General features: G+C 40.0%; 1 protein-coding gene across 1 annotated transcript in view; it reads right to left on the bottom strand.

The window, feature by feature from the left end:
• Positions 1 to 11278, bottom strand: part of PRKX (protein kinase cAMP-dependent X-linked catalytic subunit) — a 55593-nt gene extending 44315 nt beyond the window's left edge. The window contains exon 1 of the mRNA XM_053971232.1: positions 11095 to 11278. Coding sequence (XP_053827207.1) covers positions 11095 to 11278 — 184 coding nt within the window. The remainder of the gene's footprint in view (positions 1 to 11094) is intronic.
• Positions 11279 to 12546: the final 1268 nt, after the last annotated feature.

Genomic DNA, 12546 nt, shown 5'->3' with positions numbered 1-12546 from the left:
CCTTTGCAGGACATGCCAGTACACAAGCTAAGTATAATCAATGTTTAAAGAGTCCCTAAGCACCTGTTTTCACTACAATGCCCTTTTAAGTCAAGTTTACTTTCAGTCTCTAAAATGAGGTCTGTGTATAACATGCAAAACCCCTTAGAGGTGACTGTACTTTATGGCAAATCATTTGAGTTTCCACCCTTCCCTCCCTCCCTCCCCCCCCCCCCCAAAACTGTCTGCTTATAAAAATTTATAAAACTATGCTGTGAAAAGCTCTCCAAAGTGAAGTGATCACAGTATGGCTTTTCTCCTCTTCGCTCCCCCTTCCCTCAAGTGGTATTGTATTTCTAGATGGCTCTTTTTTCTTCTTATTATTACAATCATTGTTTAATTCTATATCTAAATTCATACTTCAGAGAATTAAAGGAGACCAAGCAACAAAGTTTTGTTTGTTCTCAAACAATGCAGCTCTTAACACTTCTATCAAAAATGAAAGCCAATCAGACTAGAAATCTCAACTATCACGGGACGACCTGAAGTCCTGAATCTCCCCACAGGTATTACACCCAACTGCCAATCAGAGATTTTCCCCCCTTGTACAAATGTTTTAAATGCCAAAACATAGAAAGATTAGAGAGAGGTTTATCAATATATTTCATTACAGGACATAAACTGGCCATGTTTCATGCAGGAGCGCCCAACCTGAGCATATCAGAGAATCCATCAAAAAAGCACCATAGCTGACTTATTTCCACATGAATAGATGACATTGCACACCTACTATTACCTAGCAGAACTACACATTCAGATGCATTTATCAAGAACTAGTGACATCAGATTCTTCACTTACAATCACAAAGAATACCCAACTGTCCTCCTGGTTACACTTTCACTCAGTTCTACTGGTTTTGCTCTGAAAAGAAACAATTATCCAGGAAATATAAACCCACCTATACAAAACGGAAGTGTCTCAAAATAGCATTAAGCCCCCTTATTATTTCTTTTTCCAACACCATTTTTAGTAGGAGCTCCAACATTCTGTACCAAAGGTATAGACTCATATAGCTCCACTGCCTGCCAGCCTTCTCTTATTATTCATTTATTTTGGTAAGTCCCCATTTCACCAAGAATCCTCTTTTAAAAATGCAAATAGCAACCACACAAAATCAGTAAATTTCTAAAAGAATATTTAACACAGAAGTGTAAACCCTTGTCTCCAAATACTATGCCAAAGCATTTCAGTTGCAATTCAAAGACAAAATTATCTGTATTGCAGTCTTTTATCACCCAGGTACAATCATGGGAAAATCTTAAAGCAATGTGAAACAGGCAGACACTAAGCTATGAAATTGCTAACTATGAAATCAACTCCTGCCTTACCCTTAAATTAGATGGGTTTACCTGCAAACCTGTCCAGATAAAAAAAAAAATACAGAAAAAAAAAAAAGACTGCTTGCTGAGATACTGGTTAATTAGTCACAAAACCAGTTGTCTTCCTCATTTATCATTTCACAATGTTGTCTCTCTACTAATGATTAGCACGTCTAGCAAGCTCTTCTCGACAGATCAAGAATTCACTGATAAGAAACATCACCTCCAGACAGCACAAATCATATGTATTTCATGTACCTGCATTTTTAAAAAATTGTTTTCACAGAATTATGCCAAATCAAACAAACCAGGCTGTACTCTGTCTAATCCACAACCAACAGTAGTCTAGGAGCATTGAAAAATTTAGGTCTGCCTAAGAACCGAGGTAGCAAAATTTATCACCACTGCCACCAAAATAAATCTTTTACCTTATAGTAAGTCAAGTGTTGCAGATAAAGAGTTAAGATAAATACAGAAACTCTCTACTTATTAGAACAAAGAATATAATTTATTTTATTAAATTACTTAAAAAGGATAGATGTCATTTCACAGCATCAGGATTGGATGCGCCCCAATTTGCATCTACTTTTCAGCTGATGATGTATAAAGCCTGAATGAATGTAAAACTGAAATGAAAAAAAAAATGTTTAAAAACTCTTCCCCCCCCCCCCCCGAAAAAAAATATCTTCATGGTTTTGAAAATATTTTGCATTAACTGTTAGGGTTTTTTTCCAGATTCTTTCCATTTCTCTTCTCAGTTACTTTTGTTTTTCCTTCTAATGGCTCTGTCTTGTAGGACACACTCTTTCTCACAGCTTCTTCCCAGCTGCCATTTGTAGCAGGAAAAACAAAACAAAACAAAACAAACTCAACTTTAATCAAGAAAAAACTTTCCATAACCAAATCCAAGGATACACAGCTACTCATTGTAAAAATACTAGAAGAGATATAGAAAAGCTTTCAAACAAATAATTTCATTTAAGTTGCAATACTGGGAAAATTTTAGAAATGTTTTTAAAATTTATTATAACCCAAATTCCACTATTTCCAAATATATGAAAGAATGAACAATTTCTACAAATATGGGAATTGAACTGTGTTGGTAACTAAAAAAGGAGGAAGAAAAATGGTGCTGCTTCACCATAAATTCTAAATTCACCACTTCTGAGTGTGACAACTGGGTGGCTTAAATAAAGACATACTGCCAAAGTTTTTATAGGGTTTTGAAAGTCACGGAAATCAGGGAGAATTTAATGGCCTCAGAACACAAACTCAACATAGTGACATGCAATCGGAAAAAACTTTCATAAAAGAGAGAACAAGAATCCCAGTTTAGAAACAGACTGACCAGCATTGTCCTCATTGTTTGTTCTCCAGGGACAGACAACAAGTTACCCACTAATTTTCCTGAAAACAAACAAAAATTTTACAATGCATACTCTGAAGTTACTTTTGGCAGGCCAGGCAAATTGAAACTGTACAGGCTATCATCTCCTGCAGCCAAGAGCTGTAGGAAGCCACTCCAAGCTGGGAGGGAAGAGGTCTGAGGCTAGAAGTCTGTCATCAGTTTTGGAGCAGGTGGCATGAGGAGTCTGCTATTATAGCACCCAGAAGTTCAGTATGAGCACAGTCAGCCACCAGCCCCTCCCTTTTTATACTTGCCATGCCTACAGCTATTACAGTGCAACCCCATTAGCAGACCAAGTAAAAATCTTATACCCAGTTTAGCCTGTTTTTGGAAGAGTCTGTAGAGGGATAGTTTCCTTAACATCTACCTAAATCATTTCAGAGCATTTAATTTACTGACTGGAGCAAATACCTGAGAGGCATAAAAAGCAGTACTAACTAGACATTTTGTTTCCATCTAGAGAACACCTTGCTCCTTCAACAATAATGGCAGAGCCATTACTATAAATATTTCAAATTGCTCTGAGTCACCATATTCCCCTAAACAAACATAACAACACTTTAACAAATACCAAGAATGCTCTGTAAGAAGCTACATTTTGGCAAAGAACAATTTCAAAATTCATAAAAAACACAGCATAATGGACAACTTAAACGCCATTTTATAGGATTTTGGTAATCAGCCTTTATCTCCTTGGAAAGAAGGAACGAAGAAGTAACGAAGAAACAAACAAACAAGAAACCAACCAAACAGAAAACAAAACAAAAAAATCCCACACCCTGGCACTTTCATCTGATTTCCTCTTGTATTAGACAATGTCAGAGGTTCTATAATCATATTTCCCAGACAAAATAATTTACTGCATTGTTAGCTTTAGTGCTTTTAAAAATATGCCTTAGACAATAGCAAGACTATATACAAAAAACAACACATCTAAGTCACGTGTTAAACTGCTGATAATTGTTTATAATATATAGCTCTTCTGCTTTTGAGTTCCCTTTCTCCAGCACTCCAATAAATACAAAATACAAATAATTACACACGAATATACAAATTGCATATTAGAATCAAATTAACAAATAACAGGTACATGATCTTTCATGTAAAATTAGCTCAGAACCAATCCTTTGAGGAAGTAAAATATATCCCATGTTAAAAATTAAATAAAAAAAAATTCACTCCTGCATACTGTAGGTACTGTATGAATAGTTTCTAAAAACAAAGATCTGGTGTGATAGCCATTAAAAAGTCCAAATATGCTGACAGAAAATGAGCAGAAGAATTACATATTCTCACTCTTCCTCTACCAAGCTGCAGAACAGTAAAATGTAAAATTTTTGACTTTGTGTAAACTTAAATATATATACATATTTACATATATAATGTATAATCCAATAGAAAAAGCTGTAGGTGATATTCAAACCAAATATCCAGGAAAGAAACAAGAGCAAAGATTTCACGTAAAAATTTTTCTTTTGATATACAGACAAGATAGCTGGTTGGCATAAGGGTTATGAAATACTCTCCCTAACAAATAAAAGAGTTACAAGACTAGAAAATCAGATACTTTAGCAATGGTTCCACTGACCAGATCAACCAGCAGACAAGTCTCACATTCCATCACCATCAGTAGCATATAGAAATAGGTTGTACCATACAGTTCAGTGACATGAAAAGGATGCTTCCTTCATTTAATGTGCCTCAGTTATCAATAAATAAATAACACACACACACATATGATTTGTCTGATTTGAAACGTATTGAAGCAGACCAATTGATTCCCTGAAGAAAAAAGACAACACATTTACACAAAAGTTACAGTCCGTTAATTAAAAAAAAAAAAAAGACCAGCTAGCAACTGCTCCAAGCTGGGACGCGAGTGAAGAAACCGGCCAGAAGAAAAAGGGCACCCAAGTGGAAAGTTTTCAAGACCAAATTCTACAGATCGCCATATTTGATCCACTCCAGTATTAAACGTAAGGATTAAAAAAATCCGTATTTTATACAAAAAACCGAACTAGTGCTCTAATGTGAAGTGCAAACAGTGCAGCTCACAAACTGAACATTATTAGCAAAAAACGTTGTATCATATCTCTCCCTTCTTTATTTTTTAAAAAAAGAAATCAACACTTGTTCAGTCATTTATTTGAAAGACAGTCTTTCTATGAGAAAACAGAAATAGTCTAATTTTGAGAATTGTTCTACCCTAAATATCCCAGGTGCACACTAACACACAGTACTCAGCAAAATTTTATGTACCAGTTTGAATCTGCTAAAAAACCCTCTAAAATATTGCAGAGATGAAAGGATGCTTTCCCAAGTAAACAAAACATGTTAAATTACTCCTTAGTAGTACAAGCTAATACTGAAAATGTTTTACACTGGTAAATGTCAACAGTAGGGGAATTACACTGAGCTAAGTAATTTGGTTAAAAACAACTTATGCCCAGACAAGACCTTGGAAGGGAAACACAGGTTCTTATCTTTACTTTACAAAAAAACACTCTTCATTGCTGTATATACCTCTATGTCTCTCATAATAAACAAAATGGTATATAAATTTCACCACACTTGTCTTTTTTTTTTTTTCTAGTTACACTGACTATCACCCTTAAAAGTGGACCAAACCATGATTAAACACACTTTTGGAAGGCATTTGTTTCGCTAAGTTTTCATTACATGAAGGCCAAAATATCAAGACACTCATCTCCAAAAGGCTGCTCTCCCTGTCCTCTAAAAACAGTCCAGACAAGCATGCTCAAGAAGCTAAACATAGAAAAAATTGAGTCAAGCCCTAAGAGCCTACATGCTTTCAACCCCTAGCATTTTAAAGTTCCTGTTTCTTCCCACTGAAAAAGGAAAAAGAAAAAAAAATAGTTAAAATCTCCATTTCTCTGCAGGTTTCTTATCTTCTTCATTTTGGGCTAAGACACAACACTTAACAGAGGAATTTTTCCGAAGTATTTTCACCTGGTACATCAGGATTTTTTTAAGTGTAAAACTTGGCAGGGGAAATGTATGGTGTTAGGTACTTTTGATTTTGTGGGTGAGTTTTGCATGCTTCTTATTTCTGAAATGTTAATACTAGCTGTGTTCCAGGTTATTTGATTATTTGCATTGCAAAAAGCACTTCTGGGCATCTCTGGGCTATTTATAGGACTTTACAAATTACTTATCTTTAAGAAGCATATTTGAGTGTCAAAGCCTATTCTATAACTATATTCTATAACATATTCTATAACTGTCAAATTTACAACATCAGAAAAGGAATACTGAATTTCTTTCTGCAATCAATTAAATATCTAAACTAGATTCAGACAAAAGAAACAGGTGACAGGCAAACACTAACAATTTACCTCAAGACTGATTTTAAACACTGAAGATAGAAAAGCAGAAATGTGAACTTTCAATTTTCACATGTTCAGACTTCTTCCATACACTCTCACTTTTCTGACCTCTCTGAAAGATAAAAGAGAATATTTGTTTCAATCCATTTTTTTCCATCCTAAAGAGAACAAGAAACTTATAGGAAAAAACCTGTTGCTGCCTAATCTACAATAAACCTTATGGTATTGAAATTCACCTTAGCAGTGGATAACAGGAAAAGCAAGGGAAGAAAGCTGAGTCACACACCTGATCATTTCTCTCTACAACAGCAGCTATAATAATAATGATTTATTTTGGGACAAGTGTCATTTTGTGGGAGGGAAAAATGAAGTAAGAAATAGAGAGAGTGAAAACAAAATCCAAGTAATTTAGCTTTATGACTAAAGCATCAAAGATATACAAACGTAATGGTGAATTCAGGTCACCATTACAGTCACAACATTCAGACCATGTTTTCTTTCAAAATGTGTGGTATTCAAGAACATTGCCAAGTAAAATAATGGATTATTATTTATCATTGCAGTATCAAGAAAATGTGACAAAACAGGGAAAAAATGCTCATACATGCCTTAGAAAATTTAAAATAGGTGACAACCTTGGTAGTGAAACAAAAATAACACTTGGTAAGAAAGTGAACTAATTTAAGCTTCTAAGAAAAGGAAAAAATCCACCAGCATTCTTTTCATGTAAAGAACTTAGCTACTCTGGGGCACAATTTCTTACTCAGACAATTCCCTGGCATTAGACTACAGCTGTGTACCTACTGTCATGTTGATACAATGCCACTTGAAATATATTTGGCTAGCATATTTTGTGTGTGAACATAGAGAAATTAAGTATTTGAAAATATGTAGCACCTCATTTTTCCCATGAACATTTTTAAATTTTCCCATGTGCATAAAAATGAAAATACTGGTATGCCCAATGTTTTATTCTGCATTTGTTTAGTGTAAAGCAGTTCATGGGAACAGTAGTTTAAAAGAATCTTTTTACATAAAAATACCCTAATTAAAATATTTCAATCAATTGAACAGATTCACAACTCCAAATTTACATTTACACAGTCTGCTATGGAATTCACTGCACTTTGAAAAATGGACAAGAAACAGATCTCAAAGGAGAGAGGGCAAGAAAAAATTTCTCACCTTTCTCCTCCTGGTGTTTTCTTCCTTCTCCCTTTCCCATCACCATGCATTTCAACTGGGAATGTAACACTTTTCCCACCTTTATGTACCCAGAAGTGAAGAAGTACCTTCTGGTTTTCCTTATTACTTATTGTAGTTTACCTGAATTACTTTTTCATTATGGCATTATTAAAAATTTAGCATCTCTATTTCAAGATAAGTGTCAGGTGTCCAACGGCTGGCACTGTGGCTTCTGGAACAAGAAGTCTGCCCATATTAAATGCTCATCACAACGAAGGATGATTCAGAAACTATGCCATTAGTGTTCAGTCTCCCTCTTTCACTGACCGGTTTGAAATAGGTTCACAAGAAGTTTGAAATAGGTTCAGATAAGCACAGGCCATGAACTTTGAATGAACATGGTGGTCATGGCATATAATTTTTTTGTTTCTGTACAACACAAAACTAACTCAATCTTGGCACAGTTGAGTACATAAATTCACTGAGATTCAGAGTATTTCAGCCTGGCCTGAACAGCAGTTTCTGAATGTGCTGAGCAAACATTTGTATTTCACCCTCCTTTGAAAGGAAAATTAATTCAAAACAAGATGAGGACAACCAGGCAACTTCAAGGGCTCCAGAGCAAGAGTGTTCAACTTTCATACAAGGAGACTAGTTAAAAAACCCATACACTTCAAAGGTTCAAAGCCACATGTTCAACCCCTCAGGAAGTACCTTCAAAGAAATATTTTTCCTGTTTAACTTCTCTTAGTGCCGAAACCAGTACGTGCCCCAATCCTGTCCCCTCCCCAAAGCCCTAACTTCACTTTATCAACTAAATATTAAAGCACTTCCCTTCAAAGCAAACCTGCACTCCAGACTCTGCTCCAATTGCCTTTTAACAAAGGGCCCACAAACACTCAAACAAAGGTTGAATCCTGGGATGTTTGGGGGAGATAAATGTCCTCTGAATCATTACACTAAACCGTACTTCCCTTTTGCTCTTCCCGCCTTTACACCTTTGCTAAACCAGGCACAGCATCCCAACAGAAATCACAGAAAACACTTGTCACAGAAAATCCAGCCTGCATTATGGTGGTCAGATTAACAGAGAAATTTTCAATCCTCTCAGACTATGAAGGATACTTAAAACAGTAGTTGCTCTATTCAAAGCAGGTATTGCATTCAACATTTTTTTTTACATGGATTTTATTCCATCCTCAGAGAGAAGCTGCATCAAGTCATGGATGACTACAATCTCACAGACAGCAACACAATTCTGTTACCTTAAATATTAAACAGCTGCAACAGCATGGAACTCATCTCCCTATTTTGACTTTCAACTTTCTCAAGTTGATAGTTTCCAAAACCAAAACTATTTCTAAGCCTGGGTATATCTATAAGCAATGATTCTACTAATGGAGATACCCAAAAATTACATAACAGGAAGTTTTGGTATTTCCCCTCCCATCCCCAATTATCTCAGACAAAGTATACAGCTTTCAAGAACATCAGCAGAAGAAAATGGTTATCCTTATCAGAGCAGTCAAACTGCAGACTACTCTAAATTGCTGTAACTGATGACATTAATGCCATCTGTTTGAGCAGGGAGATCAAAATGGAGGATAAGGTAATACTGACTTAAACCACTGCTAAAAAGAACTGTAGATATACTCTTTCAGTACATGTGATATAAACCTACAGTGTACTTAACTAACTGAATTTAAAAAGGTCTATGCCAAGCAAAAAAGTTTCTCAAGCTAAAATACAAATCTACTCTACTGCCCTGCAGTATTTTGCACTGATTTAACTTGCAGCCCATTTAAATCAGGTCTCCAATGCTTCATGTTAGCAGGTGCACACAGAGCTGCCCAACCTCACGCAGACTCAGATCCCTGACTAATGCAATACAGAAGCATTAGTGGGGCACTGCGTCTTTTATAAACTTGGCCACTCAGAGCAGGTATTCACGTGTTCAGTTTCAGTATCACCTTGAGGCTGCAATATTGCTTCCTAGTCAGGAGCAAGACACACAGGCACGTCATAAATTCATTTTTCAACCAACTTAAAATAAGCCAACTCAGCTTACCTTTGACAAGGTAAGGCTTTATGTATTTATCTCAGCACAGTTTTATGCCTTTCCAGTTTTGTTTTTTTAGCTTTATTTTCCCTATAAAATGACAATGATACAGTTCAAAACAGATGCAAAGAATGGTCATCTTTTGAGACAGAGCTATTTGAGGAAAAAAAGAGAAAAAAAAATCAAGTTGGAGAAGACAGAGAATGAAGGGGGACTATATATTCTGCCAGTACGTATATAGCTGCCAGACTGGCAGCTATCTGCTCCTTTTACCTTTTATTTCTTTCTCTGTTCCTTTGTAACAGGTAGTGTCTCACTTTTTTTAAGTCTCTCTTTAAATTCTGTGGAATCACAATCCTCCCTTTCCTTAGTCTCTACAGAGCATCTTAAACACTCTAATAAAGGTATACTGTTTAAAGTTGACACCAGGATTATTTCCACATTTCTTCATTGGCCGCAGGAATATTTCCATAAAAATTACTATTTTTCAGCAATCTGTGTTTCACCCAAAGTCTTAATCCTCAGCGATGACTAAACAGTCATGATGTAATGAAGAAAAGCAACCACTTCTGGAGGGGGAAAAAAAAATTACAAACCTTTCAAGAAGTCTCTTAATAATCTCAAATAATTTATCAGTAAAATGTCTGCCCACATTTCAAATTGGAATACTATCTCAAAACACAACGCACTTCTGGAGAAGATAATGCGTTCTTCACTGACAACAACATTCTTGGGTCTTTCCAATTCCATGTTTAAAGCCATCAAAACTTCACTAAGAAAGGGTTTATACCTTTTGGCTGAAGAGAGATTACAGGAAATTAAGATTTACATCACATTATTTACTGGAATAAATCTATCCAAGATAATTTCACAGTCCTATAATGAAAAATTGAATGAAACTTCCATGTACATACATGCCTTCAAACCAAGTGCAAAAACATATACAACTGTCAGTATGTATGTTCAAATACAATGCACAGATACAACACACATGAACACCATGAACATCATCACGGATGTCTGAAAAGCCTATTTATTAGGCACATGCTTTTACTCTGCAGTGCCACTGATTACAGGCAGTTTTACTAAGCGTGTTACTTGTGAGATGAGACCTTACCTTCTACCAAAATTCTACACACGCAAAGCATCTTTGCATCTATATTCAGGGCAACAGCGTGTAGGGGGGTTGACATACACTCAGCTACATTCGGTTAACCTGTTTGATCTCTTCCCTGGCCCGACAGCTAATTTAAATGATGAATTTTTTATCATGATGCAGGTAGATGAAGTTAAACCAGATAAACCAGGTTTTATACCAAAAGGTCTTTCAGCGTCAGCAGCGTCAGTACTCAACCCAGAGACAAGCCAAACCCAGGTCTGGGTGCAGGCTCGCTCTGCTGCAGATCCCGCAGCCGGAGCCGGTGAACACGGCAGCACCGGGCCGTACAATACCCGCAGCCCCGCAGCGCGGCTCCCGAACTGCGCGGAGCCTGCGGCGCGTCCTCGTCAGCCGCCCACAGGCACCTACAGCCACCCCAGCTGCCCTCACACCGGCCAGCGGTGGCGCGGCGGGAGAAAAGGGAGCGGAGCGGGGAGGAGGAGGCGGAGAGAAAAGAACACCAAAAAGAGGGCGCTGGGGAAGGGGGCAGCCAGCTGTTCGGGCACCACCTCTCTCCGGGCACGGTCGCAGACAGGCACCTCGGCAGCTCCTTTGTTCCCCTCCTTCCCGCACTCACCCACGGTGGCCAGGGTCTCCAGGTCCTCCAGCTTGTAGGCAGCGGGTTCGAGCGCGGCGGGCGAGCCGGGACCGGCGGGGCTGGGGGCCGGCACGGCGGGCTGAGGCGCGGCCACTCCCGCCGCCGCCGCCTCGCCGCCGCTCTTCGCCCCCATCTTGGCCTTGGCAGCGCTGAAAGCGTCCATGGGGCCGAGCGGGCGCCCCGCGGCCGCTCAGCGCATGGAGGAAGGCGAGAGGAAGAGGGAGGAGAGAAAGCGGCGGGGACGCAAAGTTTCAGTCTTCAGCAGGCGGGGTGGCTGCTCCCCAGGGCTGGAGCCCGCTGCCGCGTCTGAGGGGGCGCGCAGCCCTTCAGCATCGCGGCCACAAGCGCCGCGCCTCCCGCCGGTGCCCGCAGCAGGCAAGGACCGCCGCGCAGACAATGGCGAGGGTGCGCCCAGCCGCGCCACACGCGGGGCGGAGGGCGGGGTTTGCCGCTGCCGCTGCGGCACCGTCCCGCTGAGGGCTGGCGGGGCGGGGAGGGGCCGGGGGAAGCGCGGTCCTGCCGCACAGCGGGAGCGCGGCCCTCGCCCCTCGCCGCAGGCACGGCCTGGAACCGTGTGCCAGCCCCAGTTCCTCTGTACTCGCCCTTCCCCACCCTGCGTCCCGCCCGAGGGGCAGCGCTGCGGGGGGAACGGGGTGGAGGGAAGTGCCGGCGGCTGCCGCGCCTGCCCCGCGCTCCTTCAGTGTTGCAGGGATACCTGGGACGGTCCCGTCCGCTCCCCGCAGAAAGTTAAAAATGAGCAGTGGGGCTCTTGCGAAGCGGCAGCCGCCCCCCCCTCTCGGCTGTACATTAACAGCCCTGGGAGGATCTGGTCTTTCCCCACGCGTGGGAGCGCGTTCGAGTAGCTCCCCCCTCACGCCTTATTTTACTCCCCGTTTCCAATCAGGTGTGAATTCCGCACCGGTCACAGCCCGTCCGCGTCCCCTGCTCCAGCCTGCAGGGTGGAGCCTGTGTGGCTGGGCATAGCTGGGGATACTGCTGGGCTGCGCACGGCCGAGGCGACAAGACACCCGCCTCATGCAGCAGCAGCAACAGTGGAGTGCCGAATATAGCTCCTTCCAGAGCAGCCAAGAAGCTGTTGACGATAATGCTGGAAGACAAGGCAAATTGGTGTGTGAACCAAGTCACTGTAAAGCGTACACATTAAAATTGGGAAGGAAATCCTAATTTTTTCCATGCTTTGTTCTGGCCCAGTTTTACCCTATTTACAGCTACTACCCTATGCTCCCATGAGCAGGACATCTGCGAAGCTGATGTGTAAATCAAGTCACACGGGTAGCATTTGGCATCTCCTTTTCATTAAATGTGACATCATGAGAATGTAAGGCTTATTAGTTTCTACGTGGTGTAGGTTCAATAATAATGAGAAATAATTGTGTGTATACAAAAGAAGTTAGTACAAATATATAAATT

The sequence above is a fragment of the Vidua macroura genome, chromosome 2, assembly GCF_024509145.1.
Source record: "Vidua macroura isolate BioBank_ID:100142 chromosome 2, ASM2450914v1, whole genome shotgun sequence".
In the NCBI taxonomy this organism is placed as follows: Eukaryota; Metazoa; Chordata; class Aves; order Passeriformes; family Viduidae; genus Vidua; species Vidua macroura.
Note: the sequence above shows the minus strand (reverse complement) of the source record. Positions and strands in the feature narration are given on the sequence as shown.